The following is a 26,614-nucleotide window of genomic DNA, read 5'->3' as shown; positions in this document are numbered from 1 at the left end:
CATTTTTCCAAAGACATCCAAATGGCCAACAGACACATGAAAAAGTGTTCAACATCGCTCGGCATCAGGGAAATCCAAATCAAAACCTCAATGAGATACCACCTCACACCCGTCAGAATGGCTAAAATTAACAAGTCAGGAAAGGACAGATGTTGGCGGGGATGCGGAGAAAGGGGAACCCTCCTACACTGTTGGTGGGAATGCAAGCTGGTGCAGCCACTCTGGAAAACAGTATGGAGGTTCCTCAAACAGTTGAAAACAGAGCTACCATATGACCCAGCAATTGCACTACTGGGTATTTATCCCAAAGATACAAATGTAGGGATCTGAAGGGGTACATGCACCCCAATGTTTATAGCAGCAATGTCCACAATAGCCAAACTATGGAAAGAGCCTAGATGTCCATCAACAGAGGAATGGATAAAGAAGATGTGGTGTGTATGTGTGTACACACACACACACACACACACACACACACACACACACACACACACACACACTGGAATATTATGCAGCCACCAAAAAAGCCACAAAATCTTGCCATTTGCAACGATGTGGATGGAACTAGAGAGTATTTGCTAAGCAAAATAAGTCAATCAGAGAAAGACAAATATCATATCTCACTGATATGAGGAATTCTTAATCTCGGGAAACAAACTGAGGGTTGCTGGAGTGTTGGGGGGGTGGGAGGGATGGGGTGGCTGGGTGATAGACATTGGGGAGGGTATGTGCTATGGTGAGCGCTGTGAATTGTGTAAGACTGATGAATCACAGACCTGTACCTCTGAAACAAATAATACATGTTTTTTTTTAAAAAAAGAAGATAGCAGGAAGGGAAAAATGAAGGGGGGGAATCGGAGGGGGAGATGAACCATGAGAGACTATGGACTCTGAGAAACAAACTGAGGGATTTACAGGGGAGGAGGGTAGGGGGATGGGTTAGCCGGGTGATGGGTATTAAGGAGGGCATGTACTGAACGGAGTACTGGGTGTTATATGCAAACAATGAATCATGGAACACTATATAAAAAACTAATGATGTAATGTATGGTGACTAACATAACATAATAAAATCAAATTAAAAAAAACCCCAGCTCATTTCTGATCTTGGAGAAACTGATTCAATTCAGCCAGTATTTACAGATTGCCATGTGCAAAGTACTATACCAGTCACTTAATTCCAAAATACTACATCAATCTTTTTTCAAAATCATGAAAGAATTGAATTGTTTAAAAGAGCAGAGGTGAGAACAGTTGAAGAAAATTACTGTAAGAGGAAATGTGGCAGAATGGAAAGAGGACTCAAATTTGGGCTTTAGTCCTCAAGCAACTGTATGACCTTGAATAAATTACTGAAAGTGCCAGGTTAACTCATTTATGACCCTGGAAGGTCCTTACAAGAATTAAATGAGATTATGGCATAGAATGTTTGGAACATGATACCCACATACATAATAGTTGTGTTTATTATCATCATTATATTGATCAAATTATGTTGTTAATATACCATCTTAATAAGAGGAACTAAAGCAGAAATAAAGTTTAAGAATTCAATGGATACAACTCAATAGCAAAGACCCCAAATAATTCTATTAAAAAATGGACAAAAAGCCTGAAAGACATTTTTCCAAAAAAACATACAAATGGCCAAAAGGTATTTTTGTGAAAAGGTGCTCAACATCACTAATCATTAGGAAAATGCAAATCAAAACTACAATGAGAGGGGCGCCTGGGTGGCTCAGTCGTTAAGCATCTGCCTTCGGCTCGGGTCATGATCCCAGGGTCCTGGGATCGAGCCCCACATCAGGCTCCCTGCTCCGTGGGAAGCCTGTTTCTCCCTCTCCCACTCCCCCTGCTTGTGTTCCCTTTCTCGCTGTGTCTCTCTCTGTCAAATAAATAAATAAAATCTTAAAAAAAAAAAAAAACTACAATGAGAGATCACCTCACACCTGTTAGGATGGCTTTTACCAAAAAGATAAGAGATGGTAAGTGTTGGCAAGGAAGTGGCAAAAAGGGAACCCTTACATACCACTGGTGGGAATGCAAATTGGTGCAGCTACTATGGAAAACAGTATGGTAGCTACTCAAAAAATTAGAAAAAACTACCATATGATCCAGCAATCACACTTCTGGGTATATATCTGAAGCAAACGAAATCATTATCCCCAAGAGATATCTACACTCCCATGCTCACTACAGCATTATTCACAATAGCCAGATACGGAAAAAAGCAAAGTGTCCACTGACAAATGAATGGATAAAGGACATGTATATATGTATGTATGTATGTATGTATGTATGTATGTGTGTGTGTGTGTGTGTGTGTATTTATTTATTTCAGCCATGACAGAATGAAATCCTGCTATTTGTGACAACAAGGATGAACCTAGAGAACATTATGCTAAGTGAATAAGCCAGAGAAAGACAAATACTGTATGATCTCACTTATATGTGGAATCTTAAATAAAAAAAAAAATTAAGCTCCTACAAGCAGAGAGTAGAATGGTGGTTGGGGATAGGGGAAATGAGGAGATGCTGATCAAATGCTATAAGCCTTCAGTTATAATAAGTTCTGAAGATCAAATGTACATCATGGTGACTACAGTTGATAGTATTGTACACCTGAAATTTCTAAGAGTACGTCTTAAGCATTCTCACCACACACACACAAAAACAAAAAGTAACTATGTGAGGTGGTAGATGTCTTAATTAACCTGTGTTAATCACTTCTTCAAATATATACAACTTCACTTGTCAATTAGGTCTCAATAAAGCTGGGTAAAAAAAAGAATTAAACTAACTTAAGATTTTGAGGGAAGTGAGTTTTCTACCTCCAAATTATGTCTCACAAAACTGAGGTACTTTAAAAAAGTGGAATACAAAATCTGCTTAGATGGGATTTTTATATCAATACATTTACAAAACTAGGAGCTAAAGAAAGAAATAGTAAAAATATCCAGATATCTTGAAGTTCCTTGTTTGAAGAACTTGCTTTTGCAAGAGCTTTGCCCATATAATTTTAAGAAATATTTGAAATGGTTAGATGTTATCTCGGAAGACAATCACTTTACATATACTTACAGAATGGTGTTTATTACATTGTAGTATAATTATTTTAAAATTTCTCTCTACCTCTATCTTATCCTTATCTCAAGGGTAAGGGGTTGTTTATCTTAGGCATTTTTTGCACTTTCCATCCTCCTTTTCTCACTTCCATAGTATGTTACGTAGCTCACACTGAATAATTATTTATTGATAAAATAACTTTGTGAAGAAACCAAGACTCCTATAGCTTTAATTCCAAGAGGAATTAAAAAGGGGAACTAACCCAGGCCTGTGTCTGGTTATCAAAATAGTAGCACCTTGGGGGACCCGGCTGGCTCAGTTGGTACAGCGTGTGACTCTTCATCTCAGGGTTATGAGTTCGAGCCCCACACTGAGTGAAATTACTTATAAAAAATAAAATCTTAAAAAAAAAAAAGTAGCACCTGAATTACTTAAGTGGATTTTTCATAGTGACTCCAGGTCCTAACTCATCAAGATTAAGAAGTGTGGGCTAAGGATACAGAAGGCAAAGTTTAATATGAGCGTGTTTGCACATCTCAATGAATTCAGAAGCATATAGAAAATGTTTTTAAATTACTAATTTTTAATATCTCCTCAGGCCCTCTAATAGAAGACAGGAGAAAGCTCTGAAAAGAGTGGAATGATATGGCCACTATTAACAGAAAGATCTTTCAAATTCCCTCTGAAAAATAAAAAAGAGAGCAAAGAGAGTTTAACCTACCTCTCTCTTTGCAAAGGACAAAAAGGAATTCAGCAGCAATTTGCTTGACTCCAAGGTCAACATGTGTCATGAGGCGCACCAGCTTATTTCTCACAGTTGAGCCAACTTCAGGTCGATTTGTCACATCCCTCAATGGTGGTAAAACCTAATGGCAGAAATGCAAAAACCATCATCAGTCGTGGGGTACTAGAGTAAGTGAGGATGGTATCATGCAACTGGTCAGTCTTATAATGTCTATGAGCTCAGTTTTGTAAGAGTGGAAAAAGCTTTTAAAAACTAAATAGGTTTGCTTCCAAATAAAACAAAACAAAACAAAACCCTCAAATGATTTCATGCTTGTAATGAAATTTCATTTGAAGAGAAACATCTCTTCACTGTACCACCATGAAATACTCTAATTTGAGTTTTTAATCACCAAAGCATCTGGAATGCCTTTGCCTGCCTCTATCAAAATCCATTTTAAAGTCAGGGTCAAGTTTCTCCTTCCACAGGGCCCTCCTTAATACTTATACTCCTATTGATTTTCCCCTTCTTGTAATTCCTGCAGCATTTTCAGTATTTACTAAAAAAATCTGTACTTAGGTTTTCTTGTTTTATTTTATAATAAAAAATGGCTATTAATTATTGAATACTTTCTAGGTGCTAGTTGCTATAATAGAGGATATACATACATTCTCTATAATCAATCTCCACAGTAACCTTGCAAAGGAGGTAGTAACATCACTATCATCCCTATTTTATCGACTGATCCACAGAGGGCTTAGGACACTTCTTGGTTTGTCTGTTTTTTTGCTCACTCACTCACCTAGTCATCCACCCAGACCCCTCCCTCTTCAGGGTCTCCTCCTATTTCAATTGGTTGCTTCATCTCAGCATCTTCTGCCAATTCTCTTTCTCCTCTTGTTTTCTAAGTATTGGAATATTCAAGGGTTGAGCTCTTGGGTAACATTCTTCACTATTTTCACTTAATCTACTGGTGATCTTATCCAGTTTTATGGCATTATATGGTCTCTATATACTAAGAACTCCCTGAATTATATTTCTATTTTGATTTCTTTACTGACTTCCAGACTTTAATAGGCCTCTCAAATTTAGCATGTCCTAAACAGAACTCTTGATGCTCCCACCAAAGCTGTTCCTTCTTAGTTTTCCATCTCACTAAATGGTAAGTCTATTTTTCCAACTGTTTAGTACACACACCTTGGAAATAGCCTTTTCTCTTTCACACCCCATAACTAACCACAAGCAAATGATATTGTTTCTACCTCTGAAATATATCCATAATTCAGCCACTTCTCACTACCCCCTCTAATATTATTAAATCCAAGTTACCGATATGTCTCACCTGAACTGGTTATTACCACAACCTCTCAGTGTTCTCTGCTTTCATTCTGGTCCTTCTAATGATTTCTTCTCTACAAAGCAGCTAGGGATCCTCTGAAAGTCAGATCATGTCATTCCTGTTCTCCAAGTCCTCCAGTTCCTAGGGCTTCTCATCTTACAGTGAAAAACAATGTTCTTACAACTCCCTTAGGTTTCACATAATCCAGCTTCCTGCTATTTTTCTAACTTCATTTCCACTGTACTCCTGGCCTACACTGCTACAGCCGCACAGACCTACCTGGAACTCCTTTCGCACACCCCTCACTTTCCTGTCTCATGGTCTGTGCATTTGCTGCTCCCTCTGCCCAGAAACTCTTTGTCTAGAAACTTGCATGGCTCATTCCTTACTTCAGGTCTGTGTTCAAATGTCACTTTATAGGAAGACATTTCCTGACCACCCTACATGACCTCTCTTTTTCTGTGCACCACCCTCCTCCAACCATTTTAATCTTCCTCACAGCATTCCTCACCACCTGATACAGTATATATTTCTTTACTGTTGGCCTTCTTCTGTAGTCGGTGCCATGGGGGCAGGGATTTCTTTGTTTTCTTTACTGCTCTCAGTACACGGCATATTACATGTGTTTAATAAATATTTGTTGACTGAAGGAAGAATGGATTAATTCAAATATTTTTTCAAAGATTTTATTTTAAGTAGTCTCTACACACAATGGGGGGCTTGAACTGACAACCCCGAAATCAAGAGTTGTATGCTCTACTGACTGAGCCAGCCAGGCGCCCCTCAAATATCTTTCTAAAAGTGCCTTCTATAAGCTAGGCACTATGAGAGGAAATGAGGATAAAAACAAAGTCAAATAATTTACTGTACCAGGCCCTTCATGTGTATATCATTTTATTTAGTCCATTCAAATGACTTCTTTCCTCTCTCTCTTTCTATACTGAGTGCCTACCATGTATCAGGAGGTATTGGAGGTGCTGTGAACACAAATGGCAACTAAATCTCAGAAAATTGAATCATCTACCCAAAGTATTTACACAGAAGCCGTATTTCAATATTTCTGATAGGGTAGAGCACCAGAATTTCTATGCTCTAAAGGCACAAAGTCATTGCATAGTAAATCCTTATTATTTGATTCAGCCAACCATACTGAGTTTTATATGGTCTCTATATACTGAATGTATTGAAGAATGAGATATTTAAAAAGTGATTTCATGTAGCATGTGCCTATTGTTCCAGACTGAAGAATCTATTAACAAAAGTTATCACCCCAAAATTTTGTTAGCTATGTTTTGGATTTCTTAAAAACAAGTTTTTTAAAATAGAAGTTTGTTGCTTTTATTCTTATATATCACTCCCAAACAAACTGCATTTGTATGGACTCATTCTATTTCCTCCCAAATATTACCCTCCAACAATCTTCTTTCTTTTGACAAATCTTGTTCATTTCCTCTTTCAAATCCACAGATTCTCGTCTCTTTTGTAAGCCTTTCCAGACTAACCTAACCTGGGTCAGTAATTTCTACCATCTGTTCTATTTCTACCCACCTAAATACTTAAGACCAATTTCCTTTGGGTATGTATGAGTTGGATTTAATCAGGTATTAACTACAGGGCATAATAATTAATTAGCCATCATTCCATTTATACTATTACCAAAATTAATCATCTGTTACTTTACATTCTGCCTTTCTTAATCATCATAGTTTAGACTACATCTTTCTCAGAAGGAAAGTTGATTTTTTTGTGTGTCTTTTATCTTAGTCATCTTTACTTGTCATGTTTTATCTCTATACTGTAGTGCTACTTTGAGGACAGAAAGTGGGTCTCATAATCTTTGTGTCCACATAATATGTGGCCCAAGGCCTTCATATAAAGTTGTTTAACAAACAGGTTTTTCTTTTACTATCTTGGTCAGAGATAGCAAAATCTAAACAGTTCAGTTGAACATGGATCTCCTATGAAAAAAAGCTAAAATATAGAAAACTTAAAATATTTTTCGTTTATTATTCTTTACCAAGTACTCCTAGTCACAGTAGAATGTCTTAAAATAATCAAATTGGAAATGACCTTAATTCATTAACTATTTTATTTGATTTAAATGATTATTCATGCTTTCATGGTACTACTCTCTTCTTCCAATGGACTGTAAATTCCTCAAAGAAAGAGTCTCTACTTTCTAATATCTCCTTAGCATCAGTATCTACTAATGTGCTTCACATGTAATAAAGGTGCTTACTAAATCTTGACCATAAACATAAAGGGAGAAATGAAGCGGGTTCATTTAACAAGGGAAATTCTACATGGCAAAAAAAAAGCAGTGGGGTGAATGGTGGTACCATGTACGGGGAAATGTGGAAAGAAGGAAAGAAACAGGGTGAAGGGATGGGAAATCAAGAACTTGGTTTGGGATATGTTAAACTTAAGACCTCTACTATACATCCAAGGGGAGGAGATGAGTAGGCAGCTTGTTATGTCAGTCTGGAGCTGAGGGGACAGGTCAGGGCTAGAGAGATAAATTTGGGAGTCATCAGCATATAGATGATTTTCAAAACCATGACTGCTGAATGAGATCACCAGGGTAGTGGGAGTGGAGACAAAGACAATATTGTCTCGGGGCACTCAGACAGTGCAAAGAGGTTCCCTATTGTGTCCTAGAAACCAAGTGGAGAAAGTATTTCAAGAAGGACAGAATACTCAGTTACATCAAAATGCACTGGGGGAATGCATTTTAAAAAAAAGATTTGAGAACTATTGGATATGGCAATATTGGGTTGGTGACTTTTGAGGAGTACCTTTGCAGTGGGGTGGAAAGTATGAAAGCCTAATTTTGGTGGGTTCAGGAGAAAAAGATGAGTAAAAAGAATAGAGAGGGTGAGTATGGAAAACTCTTCTGGGGAACACTGCACTAAGAAGAGCAGAGTGATAGGGAGGCAGCTTGAGAAGTGAAATTGAGGGAAGGTTTTGTTTTATTTTGTTTTGTTTTTAAGATGGAAGACGTGTTTGCGTGAAGACAGAAATGACCCAGTACATTAAAAAAAAAAAAAGAAAGATTAACGTAAGAAGAGAGGAAATAAATGCAGGAGCGAAGTTTCTGAGAAGGTGAGCAGGAGAGGAATCCAGGGCACAAGTGCAGAGGCTGGCCTCAGAAGAAAGCGGGGACAATTCACCCATTATGATAGAAGGGGAGACAAACGATATATGATATGGGCAGATGGACAGAGGGCCAGTGGTGGAAAGAACTCTTACCATGAGCTCTGCTACCCATCCTTCTCTAAACCTTCACCATCAGCTCTCTTTTCAACTGGCCTCCTTGCATTTACTCCCATTCTCCTAGTCTATCCTACATATAGTAGCCAGAGTATTTTAAAATATAAATGACATCCCCTTCATTTAATTCCCCTTTCTCAAAATGGTCCAGTGCTTTCCCATCTCACTTAGAAGAGAATCACAAGTCCTATACAACCTTAGGCCATCTGGTTCTTGCTTACTTTTTTTACTCCTTGCCAACTTGGTCTAGCCTCCTTGCTTTTCCATAAGCATGCCAAAGCATCCTCTCATTTCAGGGACTTTGAACTTGTTCTCTTTACATTCCTCTTCCAGATTTTCTGAGAGCCTTTTCTTACTTACCCAAATTTCTGCTCAAATGTCACTTTCTCAGAGAGGCCCTCCCCATTCCCCTAAGTCTCCCCTTCTGCTGCTGTCTTTCTTTAGAACATATCATTACATGACATTATAACATAAATGTATTCATTTCCTTTTTGTTGCCCCACTGTAAGGTAAACTCCACAAGGCAAAGACATCATCTGTCTTTCAGTGCTTAGGAGACAACATAAAGTAGATCTCAACTATTTGTTGAATAAATGAATGAATGACTCAGAAAAAATACTATTTTCTGGATTAGGAAGATTTCAAAGATTAAAACTAACTTTTCTGAGTTTCTGATTTTATGAAAGAAAACCATTATGAAAGAATGCAACTCATTAATTCTATTTTTAAAAACCACATATAAGAAGATTAACTATGAGGAGTAATTTGCATTAAGCAGTTACCTGATCTTTGAGAAATTTTCTGATGTTTCGATGGGCTCGGGAACATTCTGTTAACAAGCTGAGAACTGGAGTGAGACCCTCTCTATAGCTGCTTCCCTATAAAGAAAACCAGACATACTGTATTAGTTTCTAACAGTATTACTTTCCTCTGTATAACTGAGCACGTTAATATTCCTTTTTTGAGGGAGAGACATTTTATGTTACCAAAGCTTTACGAACTATTTAAGAAATTATTTTTCTAACAATGTTTCCATTCCATCAGTTATCTTCATGTTTATTAATGTCCATTTTTATCCTCCTTGGATTTTCCTACATTTTGTGGGGTCCTCACTGGCTCAGCCAATGGGCTTAAATGAGGCAAAGGTTTTGATGACCCACCCACACTACCTTGCTGCCTTTTAATATAGTTAAGCTGACAAAGTAAGTCACAGACAAGAGAAAATAAGCAGCTCACAACAAATGAAAAGTTGATGATTTTTTTTTAAAGATAGCTTTTAGTTATTATGTAAAGTATTTATCATCAAGTTTTTTGGGGGGGATAATTTTTACTTCTAGGTCTTACAAAATACTTACATGAAAAGTAATTTTTCCTTTGCTTTCAGGCCCTAGTCACAATTTTGGTCTTGCATCAACAAAATTTTTGGCTTTAAACAAATAAATTCACTTGTTTTTTTGCCATTAATCATATACCGTAATAAAATGATTTCCAGAGTACAATCACACAAAATGTCAGCTATTAAAAAAAAAGTTTAAATTTAAAAAATCATGCCCTGTGATGTCTGCATATATGGCACATTTACATTCTTTAGAAGTATTTTCCCAAGGCCTCCATTTTATCAGCCTTACCTTGTCTATTCTCTTCTCCATAAAATTGAGTAAAACATGAATGGCTTCCATATTCATACCATTGTATACCATGGTATTGTTTTTCAAAACAGTTTCTTTCTCAGCTGTTTTATCACTGGGCAGTTCATCCAGTGTCGTTGCCTCTTGGGCCGTTTCTTCATGGGTTAATGGACAAATGAGAACATCCAAACAAGAGACCGGAACATTGCTTAAAAGGTTGACTGCATTGCTGAAAAGCAATTTAAAAATACAATATTTTGATTTCATTGAATAGTCCTTTAAAATGCAAACATAATAAGAAGTTCAGAAATGACTTCTAGGAGTCAATTAAAATTTTTCTTTTTCAAAACAAGCCTTTAATATTACTTGGCATTTACTAAGAGACAGAAAATAAAGGGAACTGTTTTAAATACACATATGACAAATTAGAAAGAACAGATGTTAAATGGACACACACAATCACATGATGTCATGTCACTTTCTGAAATGCTAAAATAGGAATTAGTGTGCTTTAACACCAGCTCTTTAATTTTATTATGATACAACGCTAGGCTTATATTTTTTCCTTGGGGTTTTAAATCCTTTTGTGGAGCTACTGGTGTTTTATTATTCCTTAGATTACAACATAAAGCATCTGAGAAGCTGTATATAAGCAGCTTATCACAGAGGCAACAACATTAAAACCCAAATATTATAGGATTAAGTTTTGTTCTTTCTACGTATAAAAAATACAATTTTTAGATCATCCCATTTTAAAAAAGACATTAGCAGAAAGTGGGTAATGGTGCTTTTTCTCCTTTTCTCATCACCAGGTCTCTTCAAAAGAGGCCAACAGAGCCATTTCAAATCTTTATCCCCTAGGCCTTTCTGCTACCTTATTAATGAACACATGCACCTGGGATGCACACCAGTAGGGGGAACCCAAACCTTGTGTATTTGGTATTCCCTAAAAATCTTGTTCTGTTGCTCAGTGTGTAAGAGATTAAAGTGACGCTAATAATTTAAAAATTAGACATGTTCTCAATTAACAGATTTTCCTTCAGGCATTATTTCACATTCTTTCATCTGAAAGAAGGTGGTATTCTCTGCTAACTGGATCTTCTAAGCCTGTGCCTCAGAACTTCCTGATAAACAACAATGGAAAGACAGGCATTACATTTCCTAGTGAAAGAGAAGCAGATCTAAAAATAACCACATCCTGACTAAAAATAAACTTGCAAATGCAATCAAAAAGTCTAACCACTTGGAAACCAAACTCAGGGCTTAATCTATCTGATTGTGTCTTAATTTAGACCACAGTAGTTCCTTTTAATTTAGATTATAGTGACACCCTCAAAAATAAAAGTAAACAACAAAAATAAAATACACATTTTTTTTTCTTTCAATCTGAAGTTCTCCAAGAATGAGTATTTCCTTCCTTTCTTTTTATATTATGGAAAAAAATATTCATAAGAGATCAAAGTTTAAAAATTAGACAATGCAGAACAATGAGTAGTAATGTAAAGGGTATCAAAAAAATCTGAGCCACGAACAAAAATAACAAATCCTATGAATGAATGATTCCTGGTAAAATACACGTTATTTGGTGGTCCCCACGAAAAATCTGTTGCTGCTGCTGTGATTACTACCTGCTACTGTTAAACAATGGCCCTAATTTTGGTTATTTGTAAAAAATCACAATTGGTTGAAATACAATACTTTTCCCACAAACTTTCTTTTAAAATTTTTTGCAAACATCTGTAGTTCTTTATCTAGACTTAAAAATGTTTCGCTTCTGACTTAAGCATTTGGAAACTGTTGTTAAATATCACAGATTCACTGGGGGTGAAAACAAACAAAAGAACTCTACCATAGAATTACTTTCTAAAACTGTATAAACCATTTTGAAATGTTAGGATTTTTTTTTCAACACACAGGGCAATAGGCACTGGAGTCCACTGATAGTATGATTCTCTAAATCTACCATAGAGACCACACTGAAAAGTTTAAGACAATGTATTTCATTACAAAGGAATGTTTCCCTTTAAATTCATTTAAAATAAGCAGTTTCCAGGAATCCGGTAAATTTAAGAAACCAAATGTAGAGTTTGATTCAACAAATATTTGGAGGTTTTAGGCTTTTCAAGGAAAGTTCCCATTTTCTCGTTTCTTATTAAACAACTGGGTTTCCAAACAACTACAAAATTAATTTTCTGGCTCACTGTGTTTGAGCTATTCTTTTTAAGTAAGGAAGGCCCGCTTTTTGAGCTCTGTCACTTCTCTGACAGTTTTATTTGTGGTAGAAGAGTGTATGAAATTCTCCAGCTACCAGGAAGTCAGTGACTATGCACAGATCCGCACAATGGTGTTTGCATTCCTACTCCAGGGGGTAGAAATACTGTGTATATTACTCTCCCCTTTTCAGCTTCCTAGAGATCATTAATCACTGGGACATGACATCCTCCCACTCCTGCTCCCAGCCCCCTCCTGATATGCAAATTCAAAAGCAATGCCTATTTAGAACTCCTTAACGCCGTGATTAAAGCCTTGTTAGTTGTGGGAGAGGGGAGGCAATCTAAAGACCAGTCCTGTATCAGTCCTGGACTAAACATAATTTAATACCAAATGACAATGAGGAGCATGATAATGGTACATGTAGACCTATAGCCATTAATAAATCTTCCTGATTCAAATATATCTTCTTTATATTTGGGGCTCACATATCTTTTCTTTATGGCTAGAGAATTTACTTAAATGAACCTTAAGATCTCCAAAAGACTTTCTCCAAAAGATGTAAATTCCTAACTTTAGCTCAATTCAGTAATTATTTATTACTTGTGTCAGGCATTGTTTTATGAAGAAAAGAGACAAATCTCTGCCTTTATGGAGCTTATTTTCCAGCATGGAGAGGACAGTCAATGAAAAGTATACAAAACAAGTAAGATGACCGAATAACATGAGAGAAGGTGATAAGCGGCCTGGCGGAGAAACCCAGGAAGGTAAGATAGAACAGGTGGGTTATAATTTTGAATAGGGTAGTCCTCACTAAAATGGTGCCATTTAAGCAAAGACTGAAATGAAGTGAGGGAATGAGCCATGTGGACTATGTGGGCAAAGAGCATTTCAGAAAGAAAAGCAAGAACAAAGGCTCCAAGGTAGAAAAAGTGGCATAACTGAGGACCTGTGAAGTTGGTGTTGCTGAACCACCATATACAGGAAAAGGAGTAGGAGAGGAGATCAGATAGGTATAGGGGCCAGACTGGCATTGGAGGCGGAGATCAGATAGGTATAGGGGCCAGACTGGCACTGGAGGCGGAGATCAGACAGGTATAGGGGCCAGACTGGCACTGGAGGCGGAGATCAGACAGGTATAGGGGCCAGACTGGCACTGGAGGCGGAGATCAGACAGGTATAGGGGCCAGACTGGCACTGGAGGCGGTTGTAATTTAATTTTATTCTCAGTGAAGTGGGAGCCACTGTAGGGTCTTGCATGGTGATGTACTCTTATTTACCTTAAAAGGGTCACTCTGACTACTGCATTGAGAACAGATGGTAGGACATCAAAGGTGAGAAGAATCAGGATGTCACTATAATAATTCAGGGGATTGAACATGATGATAACAGTGAAGTGGTTACATCTGGATATATTTTGAAAGACATTTCTTGACAGGCTTGTTGTGAAGCGTGAGAATCCAAGTTCTAGCCTTATCAAGTGGAAAGCTGGAGTTGCCATAAACTGAAATGTGAAACACTGCCAGAGAAGCAGTTTTTAGGGGAAGATTGAGAGTTTAATTTTGGATATGTTAAGTTGGGGATATCTATTAGACTTCCAAGGGGAGATGTTAATAGGAAGTTAGCTGCAAGAGTCTGAAGTTCAGGGGGGGAGATCTGGATTAAAGATAGAAACTGAAGAGTTATTAGCATGCGGATGGTGTCTGAAGATAAAGGGTTGGATTAGATCAGTGAGGGAATGAGTGTGGACTGAAAAACTAAGAGGGCTGAACCTGGGGCACTCTATTGTTTAGAGGCTGAGGAATTGAGGAAGAAATTACAACTAGTGAGGTGGGAGGAAAACCAAGATACAATGGTATCTTGGAAGAAAGTATATACGCAAAAATGGAGTGATTACGTTGTCAAATGATGTGGACAGATCAAGTAAGATGACAAGTGAAAAATGTCCACTGGGTTTAGCAATATGGAAGTCACTAGTGACCTCAATAATAGCCATTCTGGTGGAGCAGTGGATCCAAAGCCCAAGTAGATCAAATTCAAGAGAGAACAGCAGAAGAACCAGATAGTCAAGAGAAGACTGAAGCAGCTGCAGGTGAGAAGTGTCAAGAAAACTTTGGATAAGATATGGATGGAAAGACCCCTGAATGCTGCTCTCAGCAAAGCATAGCTTTTTAACCCACAGCAGCCTGGTCATTGGTCATTGTTCTCTAAATGTGCCATAGACACAAACTCTTTTCTGTATTTGGCCATGTGTTCTCCTGCCTAGCATGTTCTCATTCTTTAAGACTAGCTTAAACCTCACTTCATTCACAACAAATATTTACTATGCCTTGTGCTAGGTGCTAAGTATACAGTGTAAAGCAGAGGACAAGGCCTCTAAAGGAGGGGCCTTAGTAGGCAATGAGAGCAGAAAAGTACATGTATGTCTGTGTGGAGTGGGGTAGGGATATTATAAAGGGGACTGCCATAAGATGTAGGTTATAGCCAGATGGGTTACTGATGACCTTAAACCAGAGTTATTCTGGCAAAAAAGAAGGTGTAGAAGCCAGGGAAACATAGATTTCCCCGATAAGGCTGCAGATTATTAATAAATGCAAAACGACAATACAAGCTTGCTCTTTAACATAAAGACAGAGGGGAGCCATAGAGGATTCTAAGCAGACATCTGCTTTTTGAGAAACAACTCTGCATGCAGGGGAGAGGATGAACCAAACTGTTGGGTTAGGTAAAACTCTCCCACAGGACTGAGCCGCCTGCAGCAGTGGAGAAAGAAGGTGGCCTGACAGATCTGGGGTTGGGTGCTTCAAGACTGGCAGGACATGGACAACGAGGGCGTACAGATTAGGTTGAAATGATGAACCAATGCCTTAGAATAGGGAGGGAAGAAAGTAAACCCATAGGGGGCTCATAAGTAGGAGAAACAGCTATCACCAGGAGACCAGAGGTCTGGATGAGGATGGAGAACAAGTACAGTATGAGTAAGGAAGACTTTCCTCCTGTTAGACCACAGTGAGCTAGTCCTTTAAATTCTATTAGCAGTTATTATTTGGACAATTAATTCACTGGGAAGCTACTCAAAAACTATCTTGTGACAGCTCTTCGATTATGGCCTTGAATTATTTTTTAACTTTTCATATTTATGTCTTATCTCCTCATTTAGACTTTATGTTCCTCCAGAGTATGCACTGTGGAGCCCTTCAAGCACCTAGCATGGTGCTCAGTGATAGTTCAAAAAATCTCTCTTCACCTAGATAACTGTTATTCACAGTAAGAAGCAGGTTAAAGGGCTAGGAGCTTCAATGATAACAAAAAAATAAAATAAGACCCCCCTTCTCCGATCTCTCCAAAGTAAACTCTCTTGTCTTCTATATACCTACATAAGCTTGTCTGTGTCTTACACAACCCTCATCAACATAACTGCACTTATTTACTTACATGTCTGTTTTATCCCCTAGCTGGTGAGCCCTGGAGAACACAGATTACACTGTATTCATCTTTGTTGTTCTTGAGCTCCACATAGTGTCTAACATAGAGTAAGTGCTCAGTTAATAAGTAGAAGCCAAAATGAAATCATCCAATTTTCAAACTTCTACAAAAAAAATTTTTTTAAATTGAAGTATAGTTGACATACAATGTTATATTAATTTCAGGTGTACAACATAGTGATTCGACAATTCTATACATTACTCAAACTCAATGTTCACCACCTTAAGTGTAGTTACCACCTGTCACTAAATAACATTATTACAATATTATTGACTTTATTCCCTATGTTATACTTTTCATCCCTGTGACTTACTTATTTTATAACTGCAAGTTTGTACCTCTGAATCCCCTTCACCTGTTTTACCCATTCCCCCAATCTCCTCTCCCCTCAATTTTCAAACATTAATTAAAAGTTGGCCATGTCTAAGACATTGTGCTGTGGTGGTAATCATTTTGCAATATGTAAATCTATCAAATTGTACACCTTAAACTGAAACAATGTTATATGTCCACTGTATCTCAATAAAGCTGGAAAAAAAGACATTGCCTAGGATTGTAATGAGGTATCATTAGGTACTAAATTGTCTCCTTCAGTATATGAGATAAAATACATTAGTCTAAGCAAAGAAACAACAAAAAAGGCAAGGAAGTAAGTACTTTTTAAAGACACACGGGCTCTCTGAGTGCGGGAAAAAAAAAGAAAGCGTTTTGTAGATGTCAAGGTGCAAAGTGAAAGAAAGTAGATTGAGAGGCTAAAATAAATTAAATCAGATCTGGTCCTTCCCTCTCCTCTCCTCACCTTTCTAGCGTTTAGGCCATTTCCATTTCCCCCCTTCTCTCTAAAATAAAACAAAACCACAACCACATCTACATGCAACTGTTTTTGGCTGTTTATGCATAAACTTACTGATTATGGACAAGAGGGCTAAAAATACTTTCAGGAAGATAGCAGAGATGAACAGAATTAGGATGTCCTTTAATGTATCAAAAAAGATGGCTCAAACCAACAATTTACTTGTTACTTTAAGTATAGACAAAAGGAAATGAAATAAGTAGATTTTAAAAACTATCTAAGATGCTGATTAGAGGAGATAAAGGTTAAGGTCAGCAGTCTATGCGAGCGAACTCATTTTATCTCTATGTCGTGTCCTCTTGATTGCTCTGGGGGTGGGGAAAAAAAGGACACTGTTGTACAGAGACAGCACATCAGAAAAAGCTGCTGCCAAGCCATGTTTCTACTCACTCACAGGAGCCTAGTCGACTCCTGCCATGCATGTATCATAGAACACATGTGGCTTGAGAAAAACTTAAGATGAATGGAAAATAGATTTCTCTACATGATCACAGGATATACTTAGAAATGAGTTCCTAACAAAATATCAAAATCAAAAACAACTTTTAAAAAGAGATCTGGAACTCCGTATTGGATCTAAAAGCCAGTGTGCTTATTGTAATAATAGTAACAGAAGTGGCGGTGGCAGCAGCGTGATGGCAGAGGCGATAGCAGCTCACGCACTTGGCGAGTGCTTCCTCAGTGCCAGGGACAGAGTGCTTTGTTAATTTCTCATTTACTCATTGCTACAACTCTTTGAGTTTAATGACAAGGCATAATCATATACTATCCAGGTATGCTTATTTCATTACATTTTTCCTTAAAGTGTCAAAAAGAAAAAAACAAACTTAGAAAATAACTTTAAAAAAAATGGAACAAAATGGTACTTTGAAAACATTCTGATTTTTTTAACTTAGCCTTAAACACACACCTGATTTTCAGGGTCACTATAAATATGCAGAATTTAGTGGATATTACAATCCTAGTAAGTTTCCTAATATAGCCCTTTGAGGTTAATGCAGTTTTCTCCGTATTTAAATGGCTTAGCCTAGAGTCACTACTCAAACGATACTAATCACTTTAATTCTGATTAAAGGGACATGCAGGGCCATTCCAGATAAACTGTCAAGTCAGCAGCAACCTCAATCTCCTAGGTAAGCCTTGAGATATACTTCTATATCCTGTTTGTGGCTCTAGGGATATCCCTTCTTATTTACAGTGTAGCTAATAGATATTTTATCAGAGCAACTTTTAAGATAAAAGCAAATTTAAAGAAAAATATCTTTAAAATTTATTTAAGAATATTTTAAAGCAAATATTATCAGAAGGAAAATAAAGAAATCTGATTACTTTTTTAAAAATCTGTTTTTTAAAACCTCTCTTCTTACTCTTTTTTGATAAATACTGGGTGCTGTGTTAAAATATTAAATTTATCAGAGAAATCCTTAGCAATGTTTTTTGTAACTAGTGTTAAAAATTCCCAAAACACTTTCTCCTCACATTCTTGTATGAATGCCATTTAACTTATGATACCTGATTTCCAAAAAAAAAAAAAAAAAAGCCGTCAATTTACTGCTGGGCTTATTATAAATCCATTTTTAAAAAGTTTTAGCATCTGTATTTCTAGTGTCTTTTGATTATTAAAATTATAGTGAGTCAAAATGTTTAAGTTTTTTTAGAGGCTATGATTTACTGAACTTTATTGAATTTTTTAAAGGCACAGTCTCAAGAAAATTAAAGGAAATTTTGATCGATAGATGAAAAAAAAATCACACTTTTTCATTGTGAAGAAAATAATCTTTTTAATGTTTGCAGGACAGAGTACATAAAGATAACCTATCAACAAACTCTGTGTAATATCAAATAATAAATTGCTGATCATAACTAAAATAATAAGGATTTCATTGAAAAATAACAATTAAGGTTATCTTTCATTTTTACACTCTGGTTGTGTTTCTATGAAATTTTATTTAAGCCATATTTTGAAAAACAGAATATTGTAAATTCTCAAAAGGTGCTTTCTACTATTAAGAAGAATCCAATTTTATTTGTAAAGCAGAGTTAATGCCAAAGTTAATTGTTTGCAGATTTGAATTTATTTGAATTGTTTAAAATGCCATTTGTATTTGGGGTGCCTGGGTGGCTCACTCAGTTAAGCATCTCCTGTTGGCTCATGGGTCATGATCCTGGGACCCTGGGATTGAGCCCGGTGAGTCAGGCTCCCTGCTCAGTGGGGAGTCTGCTTCTCCCTCTCCCATTGCCCCTCCCCCTGCTCATGCTTGCTGTCTCTCTCAAATAAATAAAATCTTTAAAAGAAAATACCACTTGTATTTTAAAAGAGTAAAGCACCATAAGCAGTCTTATGTTAAAGTCAGAAGTGTTGTAATTGCAAGCCTGATCTAGAATAGACAGAGAACTAGAAAAATGCATCAACTCAGTTCTCACAGAATGACACATTTTAGCAGTAGTCCACCAAAAGTTCCAAAAGGCAAGTCACAACACTTGAACTATTTTTTAAATATTAATACTTGAGACTGTGAACCAATTTTTGTAAGTTTTAAAAATTTAATTAATACATATTGCTTACAGTATACTTTTTGGTAAATACTGTTACAGTGAAATCAGTGAGACTATTAGTTTGAGCGTAGTAATGAAAAGCAGGGTTCAAATCCAAGCCCTGTCACTTACTAGGATGTATGATCTCAAAGAAATTGCTTCATTTTTCTATGCCCCACTTTCATCACCTATCAAAAGGGAAAAATAGCAGTACCTACACCTCATAAGGTGAGTGTGCTGATTAAAATAAGTTAATCTTTACAAAGCATTTAGCATCATGTCACACATAGTACTCAGTAACTGCTGAATTGTGCTATTATTATTGTTACTCTGGGTTTTATTGATGAATGCAACAAATGTCAAATTCCCTTCTTTTGTTGGGACTCAATTTAACAAAGTCAAAGGGGATAGAATGAAAATTTCTCATCAGTAATTATTTCTCACCAGTTACCTGATTCACTGTAATAGTTTCACTTTATTGTGCTTTTAACAACTAAAATTAGGTGCATAAAAACAACAAGAATCGATGATGTCCTTCGTTAAGCTACCAACACGGAGGTTACCTACCTGTGCAGCTCTTCTGTTTTGTCTTCAGTTGGACCTACGATTAGTAAACAATGGCGAAGGACAGCTGCCATGACACGGAACTGATGAGAATCACTCTACAGCAAATAAAAAAGACAAGAGGAAAAATTGGGGATTGAATGCCTTAATGAAGGAGTTTGGTGTATCACTACATCCTGGGAGTCATCTTATGGCCCATCTGTCCCCCCTAAACAGTCATTTTTATACCATACGTGATAGAAGTCAGAATACTGTAGAAAAAGTTCTCAATACTAAGTGAATGGTTACTGTCTCCTATGAAGAGCTACAACCACCTCCAGAAATGGCTGAAACCAGAAGGTGCTGATCTAGCCACTCCCTCAGGGCATGTCAGGCAAAGAGATGCATGATCAACATCCACGCATTTCCCACTCTGTTTTACCTTAAGATTCAATTCACCTAATGCTTTGCCATTTCCAGAAAGCCTAGATTCTTTTGATAGTATACTGTTCCAGTCTACTAATTGCTATAAAAGTTCAAATAGATGTAATGCTATCAGATATTTTAAGAGTGGGTTGTACATCCTTAATGCCTCATTTCTTAATTTTTAAAAACAATAAATTAAAATCTATAATCTATCAACTTCATTTTAATGAGTCTTCTTAATCTCCTAGCTCCCCCAAATCTTGCTAATTCCCCCAGAATTACTGGCAAGTGATGAAAAACAAGTGATCTGAGTTTAATCTCCTATTTTCCCCAATGTTTACTCACTCATTGGTATTAAAGACACATAGAGAGTCAGAGGGAAAAAGGCAAGCAATAGGAAAATAAGCTAAGTTATGAATAATCACTTAGTTTACCTCCTCTAAGTTTTTTAGTGAGCTCTTGGGCCACTATAATTTCTTTAATCACCTGCACCAAGGTCATCTCTCTCTTCTTCCAGATTTTCAGTAATTAAGAAGACAGATAAAATGAGTGATAATTATAAGAGATCCTGCGCATGCTACACTTCAGGAAGTCACCAATTACTTCAAAAACTATTTCTTTATAAAAAAATCAAAAAACTTGGGGCGCCTGGGTGGCTCAGTTGGTTAAGCATCTGCCTTCGGCTCAGGTCATGATCCCAGGGTCCTGGGATCGAGCCCCGCATCGGGCTCCCTGCTCAGCGGGGAGCCTGCTTCTCTCTCTCCCACTCCCCCTGCTGTGTTCCTGCTCTCGCTGTGTCTCTGTCAAATAAATAAATAAAATCTTTAAAAAAAATTAAAAAACTTTAGTATATATTTATCTCAAGTCTGTGTATAGTGAAGTATACTCACATATTTTACATACATTCATATATGTTCTTATATTCATATGTATAAGATGTGAGATGATGTATCATAACATCTAACAAACAATAGAGCACAATTTCATTACTCATAATGCAGAGGACAGTATTTTAAGCATAAAATTATCATATGTTTATTTGGAAGGGACGAAGGCCTCAGTGGCATAATGGAAAAAGCACTGCACCTGGAGTCTGGAGTCTAAGTTGTGACCCTAGACAAGTCATATAGCTTCTCTGAGCCAAAGTTTCCCCACACGCATCTCCACACACATGTGACTGTTAGGGTTATAAAAAAGAATTAAAGAGGATGATACACAAGGAAGTGCTCAGCACTTGCAGTGGAACATTTGAAGGTGAGGGGGAATGATGAGGGAGAAAGGAAACAAGATAGAGCTGAAATGAGTGATAATGAAACGATCGTGTGTTGGGGAAGGAAGAGAGAAAAGGGAAAGAGAATCAGTGGAATGCCAGAGATGCGAAGACTGGTAGGGTTGATACGGACACTGTCCCATTCGCCATCCATTTTCAAATGCCTGAAACAAAATTCTCTAATATATAAATACACTTTTACTTACCCCAAACTACATGAAGCACACTGAAACGCATGTGAAATTCTTCCATTTAACTCCTTTTTTTATTTTTTAAAGGTTTACCCATTTATTTTAGAAAGAGAGTGAGCAAGTATAAGCAGTGGGGAGGGGCAGAAGGAGAGGGAGAGAGGGACCCAGACTCCGCACCCAGCCAGAACCCGAAGTAGGGCCCAATCCCATGACCCCACGATCACAACCCTAGTCGAAACCAAGAGTCCAACGCCCAACTGCCTGTGCCACCCAGGTACTCCTTCCATTTCTTAACTCTTAATAAGATCAGATTTTGCTTGGGTCTGAAAATTAAGTGGGAATGCACTTCCTTTTAAAAAGATTTTCCTGAGGTGCTGGGTGGCTCAGTTAAGTGTATGACTCTTGATTTTGGCTCAAGTCATGATCTCAGGGTCGTGAGACCGAGCCCTGCATCGGGTTCTGTGCTGAGTGAGGAGTCTGTTTGGGATTCTCTCTCTCCCCCTCTCTCTATCCCTTCCCACCACACACACTTGCTCATGCTCGCTCTCTCTCAAAACAAAAACAAAAACTAGATTTTCCTTTATTCTAGATACAATTATTCTCTTCTCGTGCTGATGTAGACAAGCTTCTTGCAAAACTATCCAATTTGGTCTTTTTACTTGCAACTGTAAACCAAAATCCTACTTCTTTCCTGCCCATTTCTTCCTGTCCCACATTTTATAACACCAATTCCCAAGTCATACCTATGTCTGCAATGCCCTCTTTTACCATAAATCCATTAAATTATCTTTATTCCTCTACCCAAAACAACTGCTGAAATCTGTGGATTGTTTCCTCCACTCTTGGCATCACCAATCCTTTTTCATTTCCCAGGTCTCAGCTAAAATATTTCATCAGAGAAGCCCCTTCCTTGTCCACCTAATCTAAGTAGGTTTCTTCCTTATTTTCTATCACTATAACTTGTTATGATTCCTTTCATAAAATCATAATTTGTAATGCCACATTTGTTTATATACTTGCATTTCCATTGCTTTCTCCACTAATCTAGTACCTTCAGAAGTTTAGAGTGCATGTGTTTAATAGGTGTTCAATAATTATTTATTTAATTTAGAGAGGGAGAGAGAGAACCCCAAGTAGGTTCCACACCCAGTGTGGAGCCCATGTGGGGCTCAGTCCCACAGTCCTGAGTCATGACCAGACCGAAACCAAGAGTCCGACGCTCAACTGACTGAGCCACCCAGGTGCCCTGGTGTTCAATAATGTTTAATGTAAATTGTAAGTAAAACAAAAAAGAGACCCTGTCATCAGTGGGGAGCTAGATAAATTTTCACAAATGAGCACATTCATATAACCAGCACAAAAATGATCCAATGTCAAGATCAAGAACTCCAGAATTCCCCTCATGGCCTCTTCGAATGACAATCTCCTGCTCCTCAAGGGTAATTCTAGTTTCTAACATCACAGGTTAGTGATTTTTGTTGTCACTGAACTTTGCTTGAATGAAATCATAAAATATAGGCTCTTTTGTGTCTGGTTGTGAGATTCATCCAGGTTGTTATGTGTAGCTAGTCTACATTTTCATCACTTGAGATGTTCATTTTCATCACTTGAGAGCAGCGCTATTCAAGGTGCAGTCTGTGGACCAGTGTTGGTCCATACCATTTGCCACTGATCTACAGCACCACCTGTGCAAAAAGTGTGCGTGAGCATTTAGAGAGATTTTTCCAGTTTGAGATTGTGTGTAATATTGTATTAAAAAGAGTTTTATTCTGATAGTTAGGGCAAAAAAATCTGGTCCTTCACCACAGTTAGGTTAAGAAAGCACTGCTGAATACAGTGAATATATTACAATTTACTTATCTATCCTACTCTTGATGGACACTTGGATTGTTTCCAGTTTGGGGCTATATTGAAGAGTACTGCTGGGAATATACTTTCTTACATCTCATCTGCTGTGTCAAGCTTTAGAATATACTGCCAAATAGTGTTTCCAAGTGTTTATACCAATTTACACTCCCACTAGTTGCTCTACAGTTGTGCAAACATTTAGTATTGTCAGAGTTTTAAAATTTAGTCATTCTTGTGGGTGTGCAGTGGTCTCATGGTTTTATTATGCATTTTCCTGATGACTAATGAAGTTTTATATGACTACTGGTCATCTGGATACCTCTTTTGTGAAGTGCCTGTTCAAGCCTTTTGCTGATTTTTTTTATTGGGTTGACTGACTTTATTTGTACAGATTTGTAGGACTTTTTAATCTATTCTGGATAGAGTCCTTTATTTATAGATGTGTTGCAAATATCTTCTCCAATTTGGTGGCCTGCTTTTTCACTTTCTTCTCTTGATGAGTTCATTTTAATGAAGACCAATTTGTCAGCTTTTTAAGATTTGATTTTTATTTTGTCCTGTTTTAGAAATCTTTGCCTACTTAAGAAATGTTTGATAGATAAGGTCATGAAGATAATCTGTTTCCTTCTAAAAGCTTTATTATTTTACCTTTCATATTTAGGTCCTTATCCATCTCAAATTAATTTTTTGTGTATGGCATAAGGTAGGGATTCAAATTCATTTTTCTTCCACACAGCCATACAATTGATTTAAAAGTCCACTTTTTCCCCACTGCACTTCAACATTACCTGTGTCATGAATCAGCTGACTATGTATGTGTAGGTTTATTTCTAGACTCTTTATTCTATTCCATTAGTCTGTCTCAGTCAAAATTTTTGAACGAGTGCTACCATTTAAGAAGTCTTATTGAACAAAGGTTAGACCGGATACTATTTTCTAGTATTGGCTATTCTGCTGTATGACTTTCCATGAGTAATTTAAACTCTCTGATCTTTCATGTCCTCATTTCTCAAAAGGGGTTAATGCTTCTATGTCACAAGATGCTGGAAAAATTAAATACAATTGTTCTTTATAAAATATTATACAAATACAGTTTATATAACTATACTTGTTTCATCTTAGTTTTGATAACTTTAAGATATCTATATTCTCTCCTCTTAAGTCATATCTTTAAGATATCAATATTCTCTCCTCTGAAATCATTATCTCCACAGGTTAAGAAAAAAAGTCACCAGGGATGAAAGGAAGAGGAAGAGAGAGAAGGCAAACAGGCTTGCTGTGATAGGTGGAAATCAAAATAAGATAACACTCGATTAAAAGGGAGATAAAAACTCAGGAAACTCTTTGGGATCTCTTTATATATCCCTTACTTCTTAATTACAAATTCTACTACTGTCCTGCTGCTTTTTTTCTCCCATGCAAACTGTGGAAGATTTCACTTTTGTTTAGTAAAGGTATCAATTTCCTCACATCTTTTCAAAGTGTCAGCTGATCTAATCAATGCCTGACAAAGTCTGAAGGGAGAATACTGCACACCAATGAGTCCTAATCTGGTCTTGTTATCCCAGGGTAGTTCTAATTTCTTCAAGAAGGTTTAGGAAACTTGTCCTATGAAAATTTGATTTCAATTCTATAAAAAGTGAAAGATACTCAGACACAGACACACAAACACACAAGTATACGCACACTTACCTAGAAATACAGCTATATCTCAGGTAGCATTTGACCCTGTTTCACCCTATTCCTTTTGCTTTCCCCTACCATGGTTATTTGTCCTACCAAACTGTCTATGTTCAAAAATCTCCCTGTCTCCTTACAGGCAAAGATAATGTATTTTACCTATGCATCTTTTTCATCGAACATTGTGCTGGGCACAGAGTAATAAATGTTTTTTTTTAAATTAATTTACAAGGGAAGATATAAATGTTATAAAATAGAGTGCTGTAACTCTAAAAAGGCTAGAAATCTGCCATAAACAATGTTATTGAATGTTTTAGGCTTCTAGAGAACTTTTTAATAGCTTTGACTTTTTTTAAAAGATTTTATCTGAGAGAGGCAAAATATGAGTGGGGGTAGGAGCAGAGGGAGAGGGAGAAGCAGACTCCACGCTGAGTGGGGAGCCTGATGTGGGGCTCGATCCCAGGACCCTGAGATTATGACCTAAGCCAAAGGCAGAGGCTTAACTAACTTAGCCACCCAGGTGCCCCAACAGCTTTGCATTTTAAAAGGTATCATAGGAGATAGGGGGCGGAGCAAGATGGCGGAGGAGTAGGAGACCTGGATTTCGTCTGGTCTCAGGAATTCAGCTGGATAGGGATCAAACCATTCTGAACACCTACGAACTCAACAGGAGATTGAAGAGAGTAGCAACAACTCTCTGAACAGAGAAGCGACCACTTACTGGAAGGTAGGACGTGTGGAGAAGTGAATCCGAGGCGATATTCGGGAGGATAGACGGCGGGGGAGGGGGCCTCCGTCGGCCGCTTCTGGCAAGTGCTAGAGCCGCGGAGCACAAAATTGGAACTTTTAGAAGTTGGTTCCGCTGAGGGGGGTCACTCCAGTGGCTAAGCGGGAGGTGGAAACCTCGTGGGAGAGTGTGGACTCAGGACCCTCGGGGTCACAGAAGGACCGGGGGTGCCTGAGTGCAGCAGAGCTCCCAGGTATCGGAGTGGGGAAGCCGGCTGCAGAGAAGGAGCCGAGGTGCGGGCTCTCAGCTCGGGGTGGCCATAAACTATGATCCGCGGCCCAGTTGGGCCACTGCGCCTCCAGCAGGGACCCAACAAGCAGCAGAGCCGGGGAGACGCCCCTTTCTCCCCCAGGAGGACCGGCGCGGGAGTGCACGGCAGGGATCTGCTGGGTTTGGAGACTCCACACGGGGTCAGGTGCCAGAGATAGAAATGCTCGGTCACAGGCCGGGTGAGCACGCAGTGTGGCCGGAGACGGGGGAGACGGGAGTGATTGACTGTTTTTCTCTGGGGGTGCACTGAGGAGCGGGGCCCCGAGTTCTCAGCTCCTCTAGGCAGAGAGTGGGAGGCCACCATTTTCACCCTGGTCCTCCAAAGCTGTACTGAGAGCTTGCAGGGAACAAAAGCTCCTGAGAGCAAACCCGAGCAGCTTGCTTAGCCCAGACCGACAAGGGCGGGGCAATTCAGCCTCTGGCAAAGACATTTGGGAACCACGGCAACAGGCCCCTCCCCCAGAAGATCAGCACGAACAGCCAGCAA

General features: G+C 38.0%; 1 protein-coding gene across 3 annotated transcripts in view; it reads right to left on the bottom strand.

The window, feature by feature from the left end:
- Positions 1-26,614, bottom strand: part of RIC8B (RIC8 guanine nucleotide exchange factor B) — a 102,224-nt gene that overhangs the window by 29,622 nt on the left and 45,988 nt on the right. For all 3 annotated transcript variants that reach the window (XM_028088616.2, XM_028088618.2, XM_028088617.2), the window contains exons 4-7: positions 19,680-19,774; positions 10,028-10,256; positions 9,182-9,277; positions 3,788-3,932 (exon numbers count right to left, since the gene is read on the bottom strand). In XM_028088616.2, coding sequence (XP_027944417.1) covers positions 3,788-3,932; positions 9,182-9,277; positions 10,028-10,256; positions 19,680-19,774 — 565 coding nt within the window. The remainder of the gene's footprint in view (positions 1-3,787; positions 3,933-9,181; positions 9,278-10,027; positions 10,257-19,679; positions 19,775-26,614) is intronic.

The sequence above is a fragment of the Eumetopias jubatus genome, unplaced genomic scaffold, assembly GCF_037043125.1.
Source record: "Eumetopias jubatus isolate StellerSeaLion01/CBP00866 unplaced genomic scaffold, mEumJub1_p1.0 scaffold_8, whole genome shotgun sequence".
Lineage (NCBI taxonomy): Eukaryota > Metazoa > Chordata > Mammalia > Carnivora > Otariidae > Eumetopias > Eumetopias jubatus.
The sequence above is the reverse complement of the archived record's forward strand: the minus strand, read 5'-3'. Positions and strand labels throughout refer to the sequence as shown.